General features: G+C 37.6%; 1 protein-coding gene and 1 pseudogene across 5 annotated transcripts in view; both read right to left on the reverse strand.

The window, feature by feature from the left end:
• TPK1 (thiamin pyrophosphokinase 1) overlaps positions 1-25,409 on the reverse strand; it is a 391,064-nt gene that overhangs the window by 183,837 nt on the left and 181,818 nt on the right. For all 5 annotated transcript variants that reach the window (XM_015448215.4, XM_065542706.2, XM_005551074.5 and 2 more), the window contains one exon: positions 11,629-11,701. In XM_015448215.4, the coding sequence (XP_015303701.2) occupies positions 11,629-11,701 (73 nt within the window). The remainder of the gene's footprint in view (positions 1-11,628; positions 11,702-25,409) is intronic.
• LOC135970266 (elongation factor 1-alpha 1 pseudogene) lies at positions 9,849-11,515 on the reverse strand (annotated as a pseudogene).

Raw genomic sequence — 25,409 nt, forward strand, 5'->3', positions numbered from 1 at the left:
GAACTCAAACAAATTTACAAGAAAAAAACAAACAACCCCATCAAAAAGTGGGCAAAGGATATGAACAGACATTTCTCAAAAGAAGACATGCATACAGCCAACAGATACATGAAAAAATGCTCATCATCACTGGCCATCAGAGAAATGCAAATCAAAACCACAATGAGATACCATCTCACACCAGTTAGAATGGCGATCATTAAAAAGTCAGGAAACAACAGGTGCTGGAGAGGATGTGGAGAAATAGGAACACTTTTACACTGTTGGTGGGATTGTAAACTAGTTCAACCATTATGGAAAATAGTGTGGCGATTCCTCAAGGATCTAGAACTTGAAGTACCATATGACCCAGCCATCCCATTACTGGGTATATACCCAAAGGATTATAAATCATGCTGCTATAAAGACACAGGCACATGTATGTTTATTGCGGCACTATTCACAATAGCAAAGACTTGGAATCAACCCCAATGTCCATCAGTGACAGACTGGATTAAGAAAATGTGGCACATATACACCATGGAATACTATGCAGCCATCAAAAAGGATGAGTTTGTGTCCTTTGTAGGGACATGGATGCAGCTGGAAACCATCATTCTCAGCAAACACTCGCAAGAACAGAAAACCAAACATCGCATGTTCTCACTCATAGGTGGGAATTGAACAATGAGATCACCTGGACTCGGGAAGGGGAACATCACACACGGGGGCCTATTATGAGGAGAGGGGAGGGGGGAGGGATGGCACTGGGAGTTATACCTGATGTAAATGACAAGTTGATGGCTGCTGATGAGTTGATGGGTGCAGCGCACCAACATGGCACAAGTATACATATGTAACAAAACTGCACGTTGTACAACTGTACCCTAGAACTTAAAGTATAATAATAAAAAAAAAACAAAAAAAACCAGAATTGCTGTTAAGATTAAGCGAGATGATGCACAGTGATGAATACGTATCAAATGCTCACCTTAGAACCTGGGAAGAATCTTTAGGAACAGCAGATGTTATAGGCAGACCATCTCACATCAAAGTTTACTACAGTGAGCAAAATATTAATATTCTCCAAAGAACTTTGTGTCAATATTTGCAAAACTATTTTTTAATTTACTGACAACTGAAATTATTACAAGGCAATGAGTGTCAATAATGCACCTAACTTCAAAATTCCAATGCAAAAGCCATTAGACTGTCATTCTCAATTACTTAGTTTACTGTCTGCCAATAATTTAACTAATATAGGTTAATGAGTTTATACATTTTACACACATAAAACCTATCAGGTTATACTATGCTGACTCCTCTAAAATTCCTTAATGGGAAAGAAAACAGATCTTTTGAAAAAATTTGTAATAACATATTAATTGTTATTTCATGGATTATATCCAAAGAGACTTGGCTTCGTAAAACAAGAGACAAGGAGTTAAGTCTGGTGAATACATTCCTAAGTTTGCTATTAGCTTTTTCATTTTAGGTCAAGTCATCATTTAGTACTCATCCATTTACCCAGGACAGAAAACACTTGTGCAAATTATCCTGGCAAGATTTTATGGGGCTCTGAGACATCTACTGTAACTTTATGGACTGAGTTTATAAGGTTAGGAACTTATTCTTATAAGTGCTATTTCCTCCTAGGTATCATGCATATCACTTTTGAAAATGTATTTCCAGTGACTCGCATATAGACCCTTACCTAGTATAATTAAATCCAATGTATATATAGATAATAAACTCTAAGATTTTCAATAAACTAAAATTCTCCAACAAAACATAGCCTAACTCTCTGATAAATAAGATAACCTTTAAAGTATCCAATCTTAAAGAATGTGATCTATTGACAACTGTCTCCCTCACTAAATGAGTAACATTAATAAGAACATTTGAGTACATTTAGTATTATATGAGATATGAATCACTTTACATGAATTACATTTCTGAATCCCCATAATAACCTTACAAGGCAAATGTATTATCACATTTTAAAATATGCAGACTATAGTTCCCAGATATTAAATAACTTGCCCAAGGTCACGCAATTGATGGGAACACCGTGTGGGATCTGAACCTATCATGCTTTGTACTTTGCTTAGTACCCTGCTTAATTAAACTTTTGTTATTTGGGCACGACTAAGCAGAAAAATGCCTTTATAATTTACAGGAACATTTATTTAGTTGTTTTTCTCTAGTTTTAAATACCTGAACATCCGTTAGCTGTTAGGCAGATGTGATGACCCGCATAACCATGCTACATCCAGACTTAAGAAATCTTCATGATTTTCGCGGCCTCCTGAACATGGGCAATGAATGCTTATCTATCCCTCCCTCCCTTTTTCCTTCTTCTTCTTCAACTCATTATATTATCTTAGTAAGGTAAACGAGGTAAGAAGAAATCAAAGACCATCTTTAAAGTTGCCTCTGAAAACATGAAGTATAATTTCCTATACCTTCATATTGGCATACTGATATGGATTTTCTTTAGCAAATAAGCAATGATAAAAGTTTTACTGGGTTTTAACATGTTAGCTTCTTTATTTTCCCCTATTCATTGCTGACATTGCCTTTCTTCTCATCAGTATGCAAGATATACACTTAAAAATATTTGGGGGGGATATTTTCCAGAGTCTTGGAAGAATTGAATATATTCAAGTTTTAATAATAAGAGTCCATAATCATTCATTAAATGGAATTGACTGGAACTCTGTAATTAAAAACTGCCTGCCAGATTAAGGGCACAGCAGGCATAGAGCAAAATGACAGATACTCCAAATAACCAAAGATACAGATCTAAAATGAGCTCTAACTTGTTCTCAGATCTGCTAAGAAGGGGAATAGTTCCATAAAGTAAACTGAAATCTAAAAGATCTCTGTTTGTGGATACAGGTATGAACATCGTCTTTTTCCCTGCAGAGATATAATCATGAAATAACCAATTCCCACTTTCTTCTTCATTGTATAAAGTGTCCTGTGGCAGATTGTCCCTTTTATTTACCAGGCTTCTAGAAACATTTATACTTTTCAAGCTAAAAAGGTTGTTTTTTAAATCATCAAGTAACAGCCTTCAAGGAATGATTTCTTCAGCAAGAATGTCACAGGATTCAACTCTTAAAAACCTAAGTAACAGTATAAAAACTCTAAGTATACTGCCTAATATAATCTAGTATCCTTTTTCTGGTATCTAGATGGTGTATAAAGGAAAAGAAGAAATGCAATTTAACCTTGTAGCAATTCTCCATTCTTTCCCAAACTTAAAGAGACATTCTAATCTAGCATAATCTTCATTGTCCTATGTGTTGTAAAATAACCTTTTCTTTCAACAAGAAACAAAAGCTATAGTGTTTCAAATAAGAAAGCCATCCCTTCTGTTAATGTAAGTCGAACGTCTTTTTAGAACAGCACAGGGTTTCAAATGATGGCTTTCTTCCTAAAACCAAAGCCAGACTTCTGGCTGAAAGAGGGTACGGGGAAAACTTAGCATAGCAGGCTGAGACTGCTGTCTTTAAAATGGCCTGCTTGCAAGATTGGCCTTTGGCTGACATCAGGAAACTTGAATGGTAAATAGTTTCTACACTGACAGAAAACTTTCTTTCTTTGAGAAAGAGTCTCACTCTGTCTCCTAGGCTGAAGTACAGTGACATAATCTCGGCCCACTGCAACCTCTGTCTCCAGGGTCCAAGCAATTCTGGTGCCTCAGTCTCCTGATTAGCTGGGATCGCAGGTGTGTGACACCACGCCTGGCCAATTTTTTGTATTTTTAGTAGGGTAAAGAGTAAATGTTCCGGGGTGAAATACATTTGAGAAACATTAAGGTAAAATTAGATTTTTGGCAGACTTACTTAAAATGATACATGCACAGTGGGTTTCCAAAAGGGGCATACAGAATGTGGCAAATTTCACAAAATCATTAGATCACAGAAATCTTCTTTCTATGAAGCAAAGCAGGACCAGTGCTTTTCTGTTTTAGTTCTAAAAGAAGGATCAGATATCTGCTTCATATAAACTTCAATCTGAACCTACTATTGACTGGGGATACCAGGATAAATGACCACAGACTTCGGCTTCCAGAACTTCATATGTTAACAGGGAAAAGGAGTAAAATGATAGAATTGTTTATCTCAAACTCTGCAAAACAGTATAAACAAGGGACTAACCACCACCTCCAGGTGGAGAATTGTGAAGGGATGAATTCATAAATGAAAGGGCATATAAAAATATCTGGCATATTTTAAGCACTAAAAATATCTGACTGTTATTACTTTTTAGACTGTCATAGTTGGTTGGTTTAGGTGAAGGAAGAATCCCACGAGTCAGACAAAGGAGGGAAGAGAGAGTCACAGAGGCCCTGGAGAACATAGAGTGTAACATCAGATGAATGAGGAGAGGCAGGCAGGTGCCCCTGGAGGTCCTCCTGTGTGTCTCACTGGGAGCTCTTCAATGTAAAGGGCAAAGTCTCGCCCTTTCTAAAAGCCTTCAGTATGTTAAACAAATTCAAACAAAACAAGCTTCAAAAAACATCAATGGCAATAAAGTCAATTTGAAAGGACTATGATTGAGGTAAGCATAAGAATTAAGGTATATTCAAGAGATAGTTTCACATAATATTCCCCTGGCAGTCTCATCATTCCCTTGGTGAGATGCTAATAAGGGTTAGACAGCCAGTCTAAGGAATATAAAGTGAAGAACCTGTCAGTTGTCAAGGGAAACTGCCTGTCTATAATTCCCTTAGCAAAGCCTTTATGTCTTAGCATATGTTAATTAGACTTCATGCTTAAGCCTAAAAATTTATTACACTCCAGGCTTTGTTTCATTTTGTTTATATTTTTTAAGGAAATATATCAAGAAATGGAGTTGAGCTTTATGTATTTTGTATAGTTTCCTCTGTTTGGCATAATAGTCAAACTTACTAACTTCACAATTTCTAACAGTCCAGTTTGTCATTTTCTCTAATTAATTTTTCATCTAAAAGTTGTTGGCATGTGGCTGAGAAGAACTGAAAAAGAGACGTAGTTAAGAGTAGAAAATAATAAGATTCATGAGATTAGGTGGATCAATGCAGATGTTTTTAACTGGAGATTCTGTGAAATGTAAATAGAATCAAACCTGAGGCTTGATCAAATTCAAAAGGATATCCCAAGCAATTCTGATTATGAATCACATCTACATTCATAAATTATGCACTTACAAAGATGAAATGTTTGAAAATATTTTTAAAAAGCAATGTTACTGAGAAATAATAAAATATTAAAAAGGTCTTAAGCAAACAATTTTAGGAAGTAAAATAAAATACTACCAGCTTATATTAAAATAGTGCTTTAGAATTTCCAGAGAACTCTACCTGTATGCCATTATTAGATCATTACTAGAAGCACATGAGAAAGTTGGGGATATAACACTGTGATTTAGTTTCATGTGTGGTGGTAAGATTTTCATATATGTAAATTAACAACACAAATGTAATTTGCACTTAGTTCAAGAAAACAATCACTTTTCTACTTATAAAAGCCTAAACACTAAAATGCACACTGCTAACAGCCAAGATTAAGTAATAATCATTTGACATCCACACTTGAATGTACCCTCCACCCAATAACCCGTCCTCCCCACTATTTGAGAGTCAATGGGTTTAAACTGGAATTAAAATATAAGCACTTTCTGCTTATCGTCAGTAGCCCATTTATGAAAAATCAGACATTCTATTCAAATGCCAACCAGGTGACAATTTCCAATTATTTTGACTGAGAAAGTTATATTTAAACCCAAATCCCCAATTCCTTACAATGTAACTGAAGCACATTTATACAGGTAATAGCCATTATGATGAAATGTAAAATGATGAGACATTTTCTGCTACTGCATCTAACATTCATAGCATTTTCTATTTATAAAAGGGAGCACTGGTTTTTAAAGATTAGATACACTACCCCTGCCCATCGAGAGCACTCTTCAAAAATTTGGGTATGGCCATGCAAGTATTCAATGACGATGCGAAAATACTATACAAAATAATGCTTTAATAAGATATATTCTTCAATAATTCATGCAATTTGCTTTTAAAAACCCTTATCTTTCCCAAGAGGGAAAAAGATACAATGAAAGACAGGAGACAAAAATCTGCCTACATTTCTTTCTCCATTCCTCCAGTTTATAGTGCTAGAATTACCAGGGGACCTGGAATTATCTTATTATCTCTGTAACAGAAAATCTGTGGTTCAGCATCGACTCACCCTTTCTGCTACCCTCATTCACCATATATACATGGGTTCAATGTTCTCCTTAATCAAGCTTGCCTTCATAAATACAGTTACAATGAATCTTTGGGCACCTTCTTGCAATATTCTTGATGCTATGTTCTTCTAAGACTTGGAAGGATTAACAAGAAGATAAAATCAGAACTTGGACCTAGAGTCCTATTCGTGACTTATGACTAGGGTTGTTTTCATCACACCGTCTAGAACATGGCCTTGTGTTGATAATGACACTTTCTGGAATGGCAAAATGCTCATTGATAACACAAAGAAAAACATACCAAAAATCTGCCTATACCCTTGCTAATTTCATATTACCAAATCACTCTGATTCTTCAGTGTTCTATCTTGGCTCAATCTAATATCTTATAGGTTTTTATTAATAGGTAATTTAATAATTTATCAGTTTATAAGGTTTTGATCTTTCACGGTCTGGTCCAACTATCACACCTTTACCCTTGCTGCCTCAAAATCAAAGGTTTAGAGGGACATACTGGAAACATAATGTAAAGTATTTGATTATGTCGTTGACTGTTATCACATTGACAGTGATAGTGGCCTTCATTCCCAGGGGTGCTACATATCCAGTGCAAGGAACAGCTGTCTTACCCAATAGGCCAAAGGCGTTACCTGTTGAGAAGCAGTAGCAGTGACCCAGTCCCAGTTCTAATAACATTCTCTTTATAGAAAACATGGGCATTAATCCTAAAGCTGTCTCTCACTAGCTCTACCATTTTGCTGAAGTTGCTTAGCTTTCTGGGCCTCAGTTCCCTCATCAAAAAATTGGGATAAAGAATGTTGTTTAATTTCTTCTATTTTAAATTACAGTAGGCCCTTCATATCCACAGGGGATTGGCTCCAGGACCCTAGAGAACATCAAAGTCTGAGGATGCTTAAGTCCCTTAATAGGCCCTGCATATCCCAAGGTTCCCCATACACTGTTGGATGAATCACTGGATACCAAGGGTTGACGGTATTTCATATTTTTATTACATTTACATATTTTAACTCCTATCCTATAAACCTACATTAATGGCAAACCCTTGTTATTCTGTAATTTTTTAAGGCATCAGCTAAATCCTGCAAGTAGTTCCTTAACCCCCTAAATATTAAGGAAACATGTTTAAAACTCCCTTTCCTAAATCCATTGAAGACCCAACAGAATACAATAATGAAAGAATATCAGGAGTCTGATAAGATAGCATAGTTTCTTCTAACGTTCTCAGAAAATTAACATGGGGATATGCATAATAGATAGACTGAAGTAGGTGATTTTAGCTTTGAATCAAAGAAGCACTGACTGACCCAGAAAAATGAAAAGTAAAATATCAAGAGGAAAATCAGTAAGAGATATTCCTCGTTCTGAGTTAATAGTAGTGAACCAGGCAGAGAGGAGCTAAGACAAACAGGCAAAAGGGAAAGCACCAAGATGTTAAAGCTACCTCAAAACCAGGACTTTATAAATTCAGGACTGTACACCAGTTGCCAGGCTTAACGCTTTGTATGAAGAAATGTTGGCTACACAATCCACTTTCTGATTTTAACAAAGTTTTGGTATTTTAAATTTCTTCACTTTACTAGATTCCCAGTTTCACCTTCATTGCAAACCCAGACCAGGTGGGGAGGGGGTGTATTTGAAAATGAAGATAACCGCCTTTCAATTGTGAAAGAGTGGTGTAAAGGCTGTTTAAGTTGGAGATAATGGCTTATATGAATTGTGTGTAATGTTGCATTAACTTGTTGTAATTATCATCATTATTAAAACTACAGCCAAATACTCACCATGTGCTCTACAGGGCACATTGACTATATAAAAGACATCATCGGTGCCCTCTAGGAACTTAGCCTAAAGGTTCAAAGCAGTGAGTTCAACACTGATACATGAAGAAAGTGGATTATACTGTATCGACCTAGAACTAGGCAGTTCAACAATTAGAAGATTCAGCTAAATCTTACTTTAAAAACGAAACCTCAACAAATATAATTTAGTTTTTAAGGTTAAAATAAAGTGAAGCAGGAAATATAAGAGAAATTCATCAAGGGGCATTAACTCAAAAATTTCCTCTATCCTTGACCCTCATTTTACTGCCTAAGATATAAAAAGGCTGGCTTCCTCTATTTTCTTATCTTGGATAGGTGTGATCAGGCTGGCACTTCTGATTTTAGCAAGCCAGCAGCATTAAAGAAGGGGGAGAGGAGTCACACCTGACCAGATCTTCAACTTGTTTTTTGAGTATGCTTGTCTCTGCCTCTCTCACTTTTCTTCTGCTGCTGAAAATATGATTAATATCTATGCATTTGTAAAACTCTGCATTGTAAGCAAGGCTGTGACTTTTCCATCCCAACGAGGTTGAGGTATGGAGTTAATGAGAAGGGAGACTGTGGGGAATGAACAGGAACATGCCAATGTTAAAGTAATTGAGCATGAATATCAAACACTGACTTGGGAACGGTCTTCATTTGCTGAGGGAAAGTCGGATCAGCTGGTGGGCAGATGGGATGTGCAGAGACCTGCATTCACCACCAGCCCCAGAATTTCCATATCATCACACGCTATACCTTATAAGCAAAGCACCTTTGTGTTTCCACCTAGAATCATGTTTCCTTTTTCCTCTCTTCATTTTCCTACCTTTTTCTCTTCCCTCCTTCCTTTCTGAGACAGGCTCCTTCTCTTCTTTATGAATTATCTAATCTCCCCGCAAGCCTCACGAAGAATTTAAAGTTTTGTGATTTCAATACCTGATGTTTCTTTCCTAAAAAATACATACTTTACTAATGCCAGTTTAGAATTAAACACAGATGACGGTGCTGTGGCTAGAATTACTAATGCTATAATTTTTATTTGAAAAACTCTTCACTGTCTTCCAAAACCACTGAGACCTTGAATTACTGGTTACTTTAATACACTACCATGTGACTTATATCATTCCCAATTAGATCATTTATATGTTCTTAAGTGGCAAGGATCTTTGAAAGATTTGCATAATGAGAAAATTAACCCCTTTTCAAAAGATGTAGGTTATTACCAATCTCAAGTTGTAGCGAATAGTTTTATTCAAAACAGAGTAATAATAATTTCAAGAAAACTAAATGTTAAAGAAAAAATGTTAGTCCTAAATTCCAGTGAGTACACAATTATGCATTTTTACAAAAATTCATTTACAAAGATGATTTTAGCAGAGTTTACAAAACCAAAAAATGCACACCTGAAATGTACATTAATTGGGAATTGGTTAAATGAAATAAGACACATTCATTAAATGAAGTTAAAATGATCCATGAGAAACATATAATAATGAGAATATAGGCAACAATTGTGTATTATTAAATGAGCATATATAAATTATAAGCTCTTTTTAAATATATATGTTTAAAGAATTAATTTTTACATAATGGTAGTAAAATTTCCCCAAGAGTGTGTTCCAACTTGTCATTTTGTAAGTTTCCAATTTTTTTTCCTCATTAAATTTTTTTAATGGGTCTCAAAATTCTGTGACAAATTTTTGGTCAAGTTGTTTCCATTAAAAAGTACTGATATTAAAAACTAGTAACTTAAAACTGCCACACACAAAAAAGAAAACCAACGTGGTCCACAAAACATTCTCCTTTCCTTCTGAAGGTTTTATGATGCATTGTTATCATTAACCAGTCTTTTACTACTAAACTTAAATGGCCAGTTGAAACAAACAGTTCTGAGACCGTTCTTCCACCACTGATTAAAAGCTGGGTGGGAGGTATTAGGGATAATATTCATTTAGCCTTCTGAGCTTTCTGGGGAGACTTGGTGACCTTGCCAGCTCCTGCAGCCTTCTTGTCCACTGCTTTGATGACACTCACGGCAACTGTCTGTCTCATAGCACGAACGGCAAAGCAACCCAGAGGTGGATAGTCTGAGAAGCTCTCAACACACATGGGCTTGCCAAGAACCATATCAACGATGGCAGCATCACCAGACTTCAAGAATTTAGGGCCATCTCCCAGCTTTTTACCAGAATGGCGACCAATCTTTTCCTTCAGCTCAGCAAACTTGCATGCAATGTGAGCCGTGTGGCAATCCAGTACAGGGGCATAGCCAGCACTGATTTGGCCTGGATGGTTCTGGATAATCACCAGAGTAATGAAGCTAGCTGCTTCCATTGGTGGGTCGTTTTTGCTGTCACCAGCAACGTTTCCACAACGAACATCCTTGACACACATATTCTTGACATTGAAGCCCACGCTGTCCCCAGAAGAGCTTCACTCAAAGCTTCATGGTGCATTTTGACAGATTTTACTTCAGTTTTAACGTTGACTGGAGCAAAGGTGACCACCATACCAGGTTTGAGAACGCCAGTCTCCAACCTGTTGGCTCCAACTCAGCCAACAGGAACAGTACTAATACCATCAATTTTGTAGACATCCTGGAGGGGCAGGCGAAGGGGCTTGTCAGTTGGACAAGGTGGTGGCAGGATGTGATCCACAGCCTCAAGCAGTGTGGTTCCACTGGCATTGCCATCCTTACCGGTGACTTTCCATCCCCTGAACCAAGTCGTGTTAGCACTTGGCTCCAGCATGTTGTCACCATTCCAACCAGAATTGGGCACAAATCCTACTGTGTCAAGGTTGTAGCCAGTTTTCTTAATGTAAGTGCTGACTTCCTTAACGATTTCCTCGTATCTCTTCTGGCTGTGGGGTGGCTCAGTGCAATCCATTTTGTCAATACCAACAATGAGTTGTGTCACCCCCAGTGTGTAAGCCAGAAGGGCATGCTCTCGGGTCTGCCCATTCTGGGAGATACCAACTTCAAATTCACCAACACCAGCAGCAACAATCAGGACAGCACGGTCAGTCTGAGATGTCCCTGTAATTGTATTTTTGATGAAGTCTCTGCATCCTGGGGCATCAATGATAGTCACGTAGTATTGCTGGTCTCAAATTTCCACAAGGAGATATCAATGGTGATACGACGTTCACGCTCAGCTTTCAGTTTATCCAAGACCCAGGCATACTTGAAGGAGCCCTTTCCCATCTCAGCAGCCTCCTTCTCAAATTTTTCAATGGTTCTTCTGTCGATGCCACTGCATGTGTAGATCAGATGGCCAGTAGTGGTGGACTTGCCCGAATCTACGTGTCCAATGATGATAATGCTGACATAAGTCTTTTCCTTTCTCATTTTGGCTTTTAGAGGTAGTCTTCATGACACCTGTGTTCTGGCGGCAAATCCGTGGCGAAAAAGTGTAAGTTTCCATTTTGAATGTATATTACAATTGCTAAAATAAAAAAACTGTAAAAGGTAACCAACCGATGAGTTTATCAATGTCTTCCTATACACCATGAAAATTGGAAACGACACAGAAAAAGCAACCATATGAGAAAGATCTTGAACAAAAAAGTGTTTACAATTTACCTTAGTAGCGTAGTATTCTCTGACCTCAGGCCTAATAGAATCAAAGTCTCCATTGATGAATTCAGGCAAAAAGCTGAAAGAAACAGTAAGTCAAGTAAGTCAACTAGTTATTTCTATTTATTTTTGAAACTTTAAAACTGTGGCCAAGTGTCGTGGCTTGCAACTGTGATCCCAACACTGAGAGGTTGAAGCAGGAGGACTGCTTGAGGCCAGGAGTTCAAGACCAGCCTGGGCAACATGGCAAGACCCTATCTCTACAAAACAATTAACAAATGAGTTGGGCATGATGGTGCACACCTGTAGTCTCAGCTACTTGGGAGGCTACACGGGGAGGATCACCTGAGCCCAGGAGTTCGAGGATATAGTAATCCATCACAGCATAACTCCAGGCTGGGTGACAGAGCAAGACTCCATTTCTAATTTAAAAAATAAAAAACAAACTGTGATTATAAGGACCAAAGAGAAAAGTAATATACTCAGAACAAAACCAAAAACACAGAAACTATTTTTAGAGAGAATAGGATGTTATACCATATACTCCTGGTTTCAATGACTGAGGCAAACAACAGGTATCCAACCAATTCATCACCTGAGTCACAATGTCAGAGAATACTTATCTTTTTCAACAAATAGATAACAATTAAAGGTAATTGGTTTAAAAAATCCTGACAGAAATACTCATCTTTGCATATTACCTTGTACATATATATAAGGTTTTACATTATTGCACCTCACCCAAGTTCAGAAATTTCAACACATAGGAATAGAACAAATGATCATGAGGATTCTTTGAAATTCTGTGCCAAGCAAGAGTCAGTTCAAAGACATTTTCCAAATATTCTATCGACATATGTCTAGAAACAGGAATCTTTTAGTTAAGTCTGAAATACTACAAGAGTCAAGGTTATTAAATATAGAGAGAGATTCCCAGATGTGGTTGTTTCTAATAATATTACTACTGCCTTTACTTTTCTCCCTGCTATATTTTTAAGTCATTTTAGAAAGCATACCTCACTCCATCTATTATACATAAGCCATCATTTGCTATTTTTACATAAAATATTTACATGACCTGGTAGAGTTTCTTCCCACTTAAAACACCTAATTGTAGAGAAATAAAACATCCCTGGATTTCTCAGTACTGTGCAGAAACCCTTAGCCTGCTGAGCCTCAGAAATGTATGTGATACAAAGAAGGGAACGGTTGCTTTCACTTCCTGTAAAAATATTCCACCCTTCACATGCCATGAGAATTAAAACTGTAACCATTTATCTAGTTAATTGCTTTGATTCAAAATACGAAAACTTCTTAGGTCTTCTCAAGAGGGCCAAACTGTTATCTGATGAACTAGGTCCCTAGCTCAAGAAGACTGGGGTGTTATATTTCTGGGTATGACATGTCAAAAAAGGGGAAGCCACAGAACTTGGAGAAAACTCTATGTCATAATATATAAAACATGGGGGGTGTTATCTGGCTCCTGGAGACATTTTATTAATATACCAAAGGGGTTAGGATTCAGGTCCAGAAAATTTCTAAGGAGACCCTTTCAGGAGGGGAGAAACACAGCTGTATATTCTACTTAGTAATAAGAAAAATAAAAAATAAAAATATATTGCCTTATCCATCACCTATGGGTGTACAACTACCAGCAGAGGACAATGGACCTGGCCTTCACTGCTTGGGCCAAGGCGTAACAAACTAAGGCAAAGGGGACTAATGTTATGACACATCTCTCTCAGAAAATCTGATGTGTGAGTTCAGAAGAAAATTAATACAGATAAAATTTGGGGAAAAAAATACTAACCTTGTCCTTTAGCACATTTCTTTTTGTAAGGTTCTTGACTCAATTGAAAATATTATTTCTGAGGTCAAACCTAATCTAACTGATATCTGTGTTGGGCCACCTCTTCTTTGTGTTACCACAAAGATCTGTACCATATAAACTCCTTAGCTCGGACGAGTTAGGCCCAACAATTTTTTTATTAGTCGATTCATTCCACAAATATTCTCTGAACACTATATGCAAAAGACTACAGCTAATTTCAGAAAAAAGTAGAACTGGAAAGTAAATGTGAGTACTTAGGTGTTTAAATCACATCTGGTTTCAACATCTTCCCGTAAGTTTTCTTCCTGGAAACTTCCCTGTACACCGTATCTATTACTTTCAATTTCATTTTATACCTATTAAGGTAAATAATTTATACCTTACCCCTGATAGGACCAAAAATAGGCTATTAAGTTTTTTCTCTTTATTTTTTCTTGTCGTATGAATTCATTCATTTTCAAAGTTTCTTTAAATGTTTCCACCCATCACCATATAACTGCGTGCAAATTAATACTCAGATGAATCGCAGAACATTAGGGCTGGAAGGAATAAAAGAAATTCCCCTTCTAATATCCTCTTTATCCTTTCTGAAGAACTGAGATCCAAGACGTCAAGGGCATTTTATCTGTAAAGCCAATGTCCAATCTATTTCACCAAGTAAAGCAACCATTTAAAATTAGGACTCTGGGTCTGGTTCAAGCAATATCCTGGGAAGACCGACTTTATGTTGCTCTCCAAATTTTAGTCTCTCAGATCTCTAGAACCAATTTGGCAGTTTCCAAATAGTATATTGATTTTGTCAATAAATATAAACAAAAAATAAAAGCTGATACACACAGGCAACTGAGCATCTATCCCCTTAGGGACAAACCATCCTAAAGACAATGAGGTCTCCCTATATCTTACACTGTGAATAATGAAAGGAAGCATTCATGCAAATTCACTTATATTTTAGTGGAAAATATTAATAGGAACACAAACTTATACAGGTAGTAGATACCTAACTTCTGGTAACTTTTAATATAGTTTTCTCCAATGTAACATGTATGCTTTCACATTGAATCAGGATGCTTATTTCTAAGAAGACCCATGCCAAAAATACACCTGGCATTCATGCTGAGATAACTAAAATAATTATAACTTTTCGTCATATAATGCACTCGTTTTTGAAACTTGCTGAAATGTACTTTTTGACGCTGCAATTAAAAGCCCATCTCACTTTTCCTGAGGTGCCTGTTGCCATGGTGCCTGGGCATTCTGAAGAGGTACTTACTGAGGATGACACTTCACAGATGTAGAAGAGCTATGTTATGATATAAATGACAGTTTACACAAGCAGATTATTTTCAGAACTCTTTGGGGACTGATTACACATAGCAACTGACTAGGGGTACATGGATTTGTGTAGCCACTGACCATGTTTCTACCTACTGTCGACTTAGGCACACTGATCTCTCTTTTCTTTGCTATCCTCAATCTATGAGGACTGACTTGTTAGTACTGAAAGGTGTTCCAAACTCTTCACAAATGGCCCAATCAGACTCCTTTAACATTTTCATTTTTACTCTTACCATACTGGTCACTCATTCATTACAAAATAAGAGTCTAAAAAGTACTGAGATCAATTAGTGAACTTAAGATCCATCACACGTAATAATCAAGAGGGAGGCTGATAAATTTAGGAAATATTCTAAATACAGTGGAGTAGATAGAATATAACTACTGCCTTTACAGGGCCTTTTCTGATACCATTGAAGGAGACTGTCCCTCCATAAAGCTGTTTGTTTTTGTTTTGTTTTGTTTTGTTTTGCCTCCAGGAAAGACACTATTGCTCCCTTAAAACTTGAATAGCACTAAAATCTCTTATTTTCCATTTCATTTAAAGCAAGTTCTATGTCTTCTAGCTTCTAACAGATGGTAAGGCCTCTGCAGCAGGATCTGTCTCTGATGGATCTTGGTACGCCCCAAAGGATGAAAGACACTGACACTGCAAATGATATAATAAGATGACGAGGTAGAGAAAGAGAAAGAAGGGAAGAAGGAGGAAATGAGGCGGGGGCTGAAAGGGAGAGAAAAGGAGTAGGAGGAACAAGGAGAAAAGGAAAGAAGGGTGAAGAGAGGGGAAAGGGTGAAATGGGGGAAGGAGAGATAGGAGGAGGTGGAAAATGGTACAAAGAGGAAAGCCAGGAGAGGAAAGGAAGGGCTAGAGGGGAATAGAAAAGAAGAATGAAGAAAGAAACATTTGTTAGGCACTTATGATTACAACTGCCCTTCCCCCCACTCCCTAGCTTGTGCAGATTATTTAAGCTTTCTGAACCTCATGTCTCCATGTATAAAATGAGGATAATTTAGAGTGCTTGTGAGGATTAGGAGTTAATATATGTGAAGCACTTGGAAAATGCCTGGCACACAGTAAGCATAGTTTGAGCTATTCAGTTCAAATAAAAATTACTGCAAGTGAAGTTAAGTAGTTTGCCCTAGATTATAATAAGAGGTAGAGCCAGAACTCAAACCCAGGCAGTTCAATCTGTTATTTAATGGCTAAGTATACAGCCTCCCACATACACGCATTTACGAAACAGCACAATGACGCTTTTGGTAGAGAACGTTCTCTGCATAAATACACTCTTTCCTGCTGATTTTATTAATCACTAGTAATTTGGTCAACCTATAAGTTTATAAAGGTTTCCCTGAGGCACAAGAGAAAAAGGATTTGTGCTAGTGGTACCAAAAAGGAGGACAGGATTTTGAGGACGGACTATGTTAGGAGAAGAAAGTTTGGGAATATTGTTGACGAAGAGCACGACTACAGACCTAGAAAGATAGTAGTAGGTGGTCTGAAAAAAGAAGGAATGAATCATTTAAATATTTGTGCTAATACTCTCTGTAAAATCATATAAACTTGGTGGTGGGGGAACAAGAGTGACACAAAATATAATGTATAAAAATGTTACCACATTTTGACTGTGTTTATAAATACAATCAGCGTAACTGTTTTCAATAAATAAGTCTCTAAATATAATAATAGTGCCAAAAGATATGTAAATATTTGTGTAACTTTGGGTAAAAAAACATTCTTAGGAAAGACAGAAAACACAACAATAAATAAGCTGACAGATTATGTAAAAATGTAACACTATGTTAATAAAAAGATAAGGTCAAATTATAACTTTTACATATGCAAAATATATAACCCGTAAGAACTGCTGTCCCCAATACACCGAGAGCACCCAAAAGTGGTAAAGGAAAAAGACACAAATAGAAAAAGGGCCAAAGCCTATTCACACCAGCAGTAAGTATATGAAAACATGGTAAATCTAAAATAATTATCAAGGAAATAAATTTTAAAGCAAAAATAGAGTACTTTCTTTTACACCAAAACTCAAAAATTAAGAGAAGTGAAGTGGGTATTGACAAGGCTGAAATAGTGAAAATAGGCACAAACACAGACTAGTGAAGTCGTGACTAGGATACTGCCTACAAACAGGCAATCCCACTTGAGGAATCCATCCTGGCTTTTTTGTTTGTTTGTTTTTGTTTTGTTTTCACAGTACCTAGGATATCTGCACAATAAAGCAAGCGATATAACAAGGAGAGAAAAAAACTGAATGTCCAACAATATAGGGAAGGTTGAATAAAACATTATGTAACCTGTTAGGGAAAGCAGGCAGCTTTTAGACGAGCTAACCACTGTCTACTGCTCTAGAGGGAATGCCCATCACATGTTACTAAGTTAAAAAAGCCTAAATATATTTGTGCATTTTTGAATAAACACAAAGGAAGTCATGGAAGTGAATGATTCAAGCTATTCCCACTGATTATCTCAGGGGATGGGATTAGTTTTTCTTTGAAAAATTTTATAAAGCATACCTTAATTTAATAACCTAAAAGAAAATTAATAATGCCACTTGTGAAAGCAAATAAAAATGCGAAGGAAAATGAAAAATTAACTGAAAACACTTAGACTCTAAGCACATTAAATATACTTAGCAGCCACTGAGGTTGTTATAAATGACTTTAGTTAAGTTACCCAAAGAAGACAGTGTTTTATCTCTTAGAATAATTGATTGCATCGTCTCAAACTGTCTAGCCCAAGATTCATCACCAGGCAGAAAATAACACTGTTTCCCAAAATAATTATTTAAGGATGTCTTTATATGCTAACGACATCCAGAGGGAAAAAACAGTAACAAAAACGTTAACAAATGAAATATAGATAGAATCTCCGTATCACACAGTTACAATAATGATTGGGGAACAGAATGAGGATGGATCATATAATTTTGCAGAAGATCTCTTGATTGAGACAAAGAGGGAAACACAGAAGAAGCTGCCAAAAAGAGGAAGACTTGAGGGCTCTTACCCTAGAGAAAACCTTCTAGGAAACATATTGTTTTGAATATTTGTTCTATGCCAGTCTCTGTATTTTATTCATACATTTTATGTTTATTAATTCATATAATTTTAGCTAATTTCCATAACACTCCTATCAGGCTGATTTTTATCATCCGAATTTTATGGTGGAAAGCCAGGGCAGAGTGATATGAAGCCACCTGCACTGGTGTTACACAGATTCACAAGGTCTTCTCTCCTCCTTCTCTTCCTCCTGCTTTCTTCATTGAACAACATACGCCCTTGACTAGCATAGAGAAGTAATCCTGCTCCACCTCCTGCACAGGATGCAATTTCGCTTCTTCCAAAATCCTGGCCCTTGTCTGTAATCTGCTTTGCTTGCGTGCCCAACAGAGGGGCACAGTCATCAAGCCGCAGCAGGAGGGCAATTCAAAGTTGCCCCACAGCACAAGTGACAGGCCCCCAGGCACACTCGCACGTGAAGCTAGGTTCATGGTTTGTTTTAATGAATGGAGAAGTAGAGAAGGGAGGCACCATCACAAAATCACATGAGGCTTCTAGACAGCGTATTTCATTCTAGTTAGTAAACAAACAAATCGAATATTCAATTCCATAACTGAGCAATCAACATAAGCAAGGTAAATTTTATGGGTTAGTAGGAAATTAAAACATACAGACTGCTACTTCCACCCCTGCAATGGGAATTAACCTCTCACTGCAGCCACTTAGAAAACCACACAAAAGAAGTAGAAATTCAGACAGTGGAAAATGACAGCTCTGGGAAGTGATTACCGTATGATTCTATAATGGTGGATACATGTCATATATTTGTCCAAATCTATGCAATGTAAAACACCAACTGTGAACCCTAACGTAAACTACAGACTTTGGGTGACAATAATGTGTCAATGTTGGTTCCTCAATTGTAAAAAAAAAAATTATATCACTCTGGTGGGGGGTTGTTGATAATGGGGAAACTAGGAATGTGTGGGGACATGTGCTATCTTGGCTGTCTTTGTATCCTTCTCTCAATTTTCCTGTGAACCTAAAAACTGCTCTTAAAAAATAGCCTTCCCCGTCTCTACTAAAAAATACAAAACACTAGCCAGGCGATGTGGCAGGCGCCTGTAGTCCCAGTTACTCGGGAGGCTGAGGCAGGAGAATGGCGTGAACCTGGGAGGTGGAGCTTGCAGTGAGCCGAGATGGTGCCACTGCACTCCAGCCTGGGCGACAGAGCAAGACTCCATCTCCATAAAAAAAAATAGCCTTAACAGAATGGGCAATGGATCTGAATAGAGGAGAAAACAATCTGGCAATAAATGATTAAACACAGAGTTATAATAAAAACATACAGCAATTTTATTCCTAGGTATATACTAGATACAGAGAGAAATGAAAACACATGTGCATACAAAACCTTCTACACTACAATTTGGATGAACCTTGAAAACAAGCCAAGTTAAAGAAGCCAGACACAGAAGTCCACATAACATATGATTCCTTTCATTTGCAAATACCAAAGAGGAAAACCTAAAGGGACAAAAAGTAGCTCAGTGGTTGTTAGGGCTGGGGGAAAGGAGGAGAATGATAGTTGAAGGGTACAGGTTTCTTTCTGAGATGGTAAAAACGTTCAAACTTGACAGCAATGAAACAGAGTTCCTGTTGCTCCGTATTCTTGCCACCACCGAAAATGGAGATGGTTGCAGTTATCTATGAACATCAAAAACCTCTGGACTGTGGACTTTAAATGGGTAAATTATTTAGAATATGGCTATATCCGAATACAGCTGTTAAAAAGTAGTAAGAAAAACGTTATCAGACAGCTTCACCTAACTGGTATTTCTAGAATACTCTAGCCACCACCAACAGATATACACATTCTTTTTAAGTTGCAGAGGAAACATTCTTCAAATTAGACACCATTCTAGGCCAAGGAGCAACATTTTTTTAACTTTCTTTGAAACGGAATTTCACTCTTGTTGCCCAGGCTGGAGTGCAATGGCGCATTCTCGGCTCACCGCAACCTCTGCCTCCCAGGTTCAAGCAATTCTCCTGCCTCAGCCTTCCGAGTAGATGGAATTACAGGCATGTGCCACCATGCCCGGCTAATTTTGTATTTTTAGTAGAGATGAGGTTTCTCCATGTTGGTCAAGTTGGTGTCCAACTCCCGACCTCAGGTGATCCGCCCGCCTCAGCCTCCCAAAGTGCTGGAATTACAGGCATGAGCCACGGCGCCTGGCCTTACAATTTTTTTTCTTAAAGAGCGAGACAGTCAATATTTTGGGCATTACAGGCTATAAGGTCTCTGTCACAACTGCTTATCTCTGCCATGGCAGCATGATAGCAGCTGTAGAAAATAAGAAGACAATGGGAATGGCTGTGCTCCAGGAAACCTCTGTTTAGAGTAGTTTTCCAACCCCTGTTTTAGGCCATAAAACAAGATTCAATCGATTTAAGAGGGATGAAATCATAAAAAGTATGTTCTCTAACACATACCTTTCTGTCTTTTCTCCCTTCTTTAATCAACTGTAATTAGTACTCTCTAGAATGGACTATGACTTCTATCAGAATTAGCTGAGGCTTTAAAAGCTCCATTTATATAAATGTGTTAGTCCATTCTCACACTGCTATGAAGAAACATCCGAGACTGGGTAATTTATAAAGGAAAGAGGTGTAATTGATTCACAGTTCCATATTGCTGGAGAGTCCTCAGGAAACTTACAATCATGGCAGAAGGCAAAGGAGAAACAGGCACCTTCTTCACAGGGTGGCAGGACGGAGTGAGAACAAGCAGGGGAAATACCAGATGCTTATAAAACCATCAGATCCCGTGAGTCTCACCCACTAACACGAGAACAGCAAGGGGGAACTGTCCCCATGGTCCAATTACCTCCACCTGGTCCCACCCTTGACACATGGGGATTATGGAGATTACAATTCGAGGTGAGATTCGGGTGATGACACGGAGCCAAACTGTATCAAGATCCTTGAATAACGTCCTTTCATTCAAGGTCATTTCCTTATAAGGTTGATGAGGGAAAAACCTGGCTAGGGCCATCGTATGTATAGGGTCTGCATGATCTCACCACGTCTATGTGGGTTTTCTCTTAAGTACTCTGGTTTCTACCTACATCCCAAGATGTGCACTTTCGGTGAACTGGCTGTCTACACAGTCCCACTATGTGAGTGAGAGAGAGAGAAAGAGAGAGAGAGAGAGTGTGTGTGTGTGTAAGTGTGCCTCAGAGCAGAATGTGTCCTGTCCTGGGTCAGTTCTTTGTCCCCTGAGCTGCCCAGAGAAGCTCCAACTGCCCATTACCCTGAACTGAAATGAGCTGGTAAATAATTATCTTACTTGTTTTTATTGATCTTTCTTCACTTGATCTTAGCTAAAAGGCTGAGAAGTGATTTTTATTGATTTTTCTTAAATGTACATATAGCTCATATTTATTTCAGTGTTAAATATTAGAACTGTTTGGTCTTTATTCAGAAGTTTGGTGATGCTTTTGTGACCAGAAATATGCCGTAAGAACTTAACTCTTGCTGATATAAATTAGCCTAGGGTAAAATGGGTTTTCTCTTATGTCATTTTGCTTAAAATCAGTTTCTAAAAAACTATCAACAATGCTAAAGATCTACTCTACACAATAATACTGATATTAATTGAAACCAATTATATTAAAGCAAGTTAAAAATTTTAATTTTCCTACTCATATTGTATCTTACTTATTTACACTAGTTTAAGTTGTCCCACTAGATTATATATTTAGTTAGATCTTATATTTAGTATTTATTCATATTATATTTAACGAATATACAGCTAATTTTGAAATATTTTATAGTTCAGGCACACATAAATTTTGAAAAAGATACATTTTAAAAAGTCACTTCATCATTGCCTTACATTATAATTTCAAATTTTAATCAGCACCTAAAATGTTACATAAAGATTATTCTTAATATATAACAGTAATTTCATAATCACATATTTAATTTAAAAATTTAATATTCAGTGTAACATTTGCTAAGACACTATTATACTAGGCTTAGTATGCTTTATCCAACATTATTTCATTGTATCTCCAACGCTAGCAGTTTAGTATTATACATTTAGGTGGCAGAATGTGTTGTCAGTAACTTTCATGACTCATGATGACAGGTTTTCCCTATAGGAAAGAAAATATTGGGTCTGCTTTCATGGTTTTGCTAGGATTTCAAGGTTCAGAAAACTCTATATAAAGTGACCAGCAGCTTCTGCAAATGAGATTATTTCCAGTCTAGAGAACCAGCTTACATTTTTAATTAATGACTTGTCTAGTTGGAGAAAAGGAAGGATGAGATCTAAGGAAGAAAAAGATAAAGTCAATAGCAAACCTAAGGTAAAAAGGTTTTCGATGAAAAGCAGTTTTAAAATTTACTATCAATTCTTTGCCCAAAATGTATTGTCTCCTTTTCTCTAGAAAAAGAAAGATGAAATTACTAAGAAAATAGGACAAAGGAAATAAAAATTATAGCATATAAACAATACATGCACAGAGAGCAAAAACTGTGCACACACAATTGTATACAATTGAATTAGGTACTACATATGAGATACAATAAACAATACATTAATTTTTATGTACTACATATAACCTAGCAAATTTTCTCTGAGGTGATTAATACGGCAAGAACTAAACAGGAGTTTCTGTGAAGATAGTTTCTGTACTAAATCACATGTGTTATATGATGTGATTCCAAAAAGCAAAATTTATAATTACACTTAAGCACACAGACTATAGTCATTTTATTCTCTTTCATCATTCCTGAAAGATCCTGAGAAAAAGAAAAGTGGGTTGCTATTTACTTAATTAAGGCTTACTGCTGCCCATCTAAACACACAGCAAGCAGAATGATTTAATATAAAACTCTTCTAACAAGTCACCACCATCTATTCCTATAAAGATAGGCAAGTCACTAAGGCATTCTATAAGCTGATTCACTCAACCTTTCTAATCATATTTCTCAACATTCTCTTGTGTAAACAGTATACTATCTTAATTTTAAAATAAAAAAACTGTATGTGAGTCTTATAAATAACAAGAATAAGAACAATATTTTAGACAGAGTTTGAGATTATAGAATATTTCAGGGTCCAAGTTCAGCTGAAAGTTGCAAATGCAGAAGGAGGGCTCAGGAGAGGCCAGAGCCAAAACTACACACTGGTGAATCCTCCATATATAGGATACTTAATCAAATTCATCAAATATTTATTAAATATGTGTTTTATATACACTAGACTACCGATACAATAGTTGTCACAGTCCCAATAGGTTTGAAGTCTAAGAGTAGGGATAGACAAGCCAGACCATCATGGAACTGACACTATAAGTAATGCTACAGTGCTACAGTGGCACACAACAGTGCAAGGCTTGGGGGAGCAAGCTAGTAGGAGAAAAGGAAGGAAAGGCTTCCTAGTAATTGATACGACAAGAAAAGTCCAAATAAATAAATGAAGCCATGGAAAGAGGGTGAGAGAGAAAAATAATACCCACATTCAGGGAATGGAAAGAAAAGCAGGAAGACAAAAGCGTTTGTAAAAGAAATGGTATGAAATGAAGGAGGAGCAAGGAAGACCGTGAAGGCCACTTCATTTCTTAGCTCACAGCTTGCCATGGTCTGAATATTGATGCCTCCCTCCGCCAAAATTCATATGTGGAAACCTAATTCTCAATGTGATGGTATCAAGAGGTGAGGCCTTTGGAGAGGATTAGGTGAGATTAGTGTCTTTACAAAAGAGGCCTGACGCTGTCTGCCTCTTCCACTATGTGAGGACAAAGTGAGAAGACACCATTTATGAACCAGAAAACAGTCCCTCACCAGACACAGAAGCTGCTAGTGCCATGATCTTGGACACTACAGGCTCCAGAACTGTGAGAAATAAGCTTCTGTTGCTTATGAACCACACTGTTTATAATATTTTGTTTTAACAGCCCAATCACTTAAGGGCAGTATTGTCATGTGTGAATTTGATCCTGTCATCGTGATGCTAGCTGGTTGTTCTGCAGACACATTTATGTGGTTGCTTCATAGTGTCACTGATCTGTACTTCAGTGTGTTTTTGTAGTGGCTGGTAATACCACTACAAATATTTCAGGGTCCTGAAAAGGACCGTGTTTAGTGCTTTCTTCAAGAGGTCTTGCAAGGCCTGGTGATGACAAATTCCCTCAGCATTTGCCTATCTGAAAAGGATTTTATTTCTCTGTCGCTTATGAAGCTTAGTTTGGCCAGATATGAAATTCTGGGTTGGAAATTATTTTCTTTAAGAATATTGAATATTGGTCCCCAATCTCTTCTGGCTTGTAGAGTTTCTGCTGAAAGGTCTGCTGTTAGCCTGATGGGCTTCCCTTTGTAGGTGGTATGGCCTTTCTTTCTGGCTGCCCTAAACATTTTCTCTTTTTTTTTTTTTTTTTTTTTTTTTTTGAGACGGAGTCTCGCTCTATCACCCAGCCTGGAGTGCAGTGGCGCGATCTCGGCTCACTGCAAGCTCCGCCTCCCGGGTTCCCGCCATTCTCCTGCCTCAGCCTCCCGAGTAGCTGGGACTACAAGCACCCGCCACCTCGCCCGGCTAGTTTTTCCTATTTTTTAGTAGAGACGGGGTTTCACCGTGTTAGCCAGGATGATTTCAATCTCCTGAACTCGTGATCCGCCCGTCTCGGCCTCCCAAAGTGCTGGGATTACAGGCTTGAGCCACCACGCCCGGCCTTCTCTTTCATTTCCATGGTGGAGAATCTGCTGATTATGCGTCTTGTGGTTGATCCTCCCATGGAGTACCTTACTGGGGTTCTCTGCATTTCAAGAATTTGAATGTTGGCCTATGTTGCTAGTTTGGGAAGCTCTCCTGGATGATATCCGGAAGTGTGTTTTCCAACTTGGCTCCATTCTCCCCATCTCTTTCGGGTACCTCAGTCATAGGTTCAGTCTCTTTACTTAATCCCAAATTTCTCAGAGGTTTCATTCATTCCTTTCATTCTTTTATCTCTATTCTTGTCTGCCTATCTTATTTCAGTAAGACAGTCTTCAAGTTCTGAAATTCTTTCCTCTGCTTGGTGTATTCCACTATTGATACTTGTGATTACATTGTGAATTTCTCATGTTGCGTTTTTCAGCCCCATCGGGTTGGTTATGTTTCTCTCTAAACTGGTTATTCCGGCTATCAGCTACTGCATTGTTTTTATCATAACTCTTAGCTTCTTTATACTGGGTTACAACATGCTCCTTTAGCTCAGCGAAGTTCACTATTGCCCACCTTCTGAAGCCTACTTCTGTCACCTCAGCCATCTCAGCCTCAGCTCAGGTCTGTGCCCTCACTAGAGGGGTGTTGCAGTCATTTGGAAGAAACGAGGCACTCTGGCTTTCTGAGTTTTCAGCAATGTAAGTGGGCTGAATGCCCCAATTAAAAGATACAGAATGGGAAGCTGGATAAAGAGCCAAGAAACACTGGTATGCTATCTTCAAGAGACCCATCTCATAGGCAAAGACGCACATAGGCTCAAAATAAAGGGATGAAGGAAAATTCACCACGTAAGTGAAAAACAGAAAACAGCAGGGGTTGTAATAGCTAAAA

This window comes from Macaca fascicularis, chromosome 3, assembly GCF_037993035.2.
Source record: "Macaca fascicularis isolate 582-1 chromosome 3, T2T-MFA8v1.1".
Classification (NCBI taxonomy): Eukaryota; Metazoa; Chordata; class Mammalia; order Primates; family Cercopithecidae; genus Macaca; species Macaca fascicularis.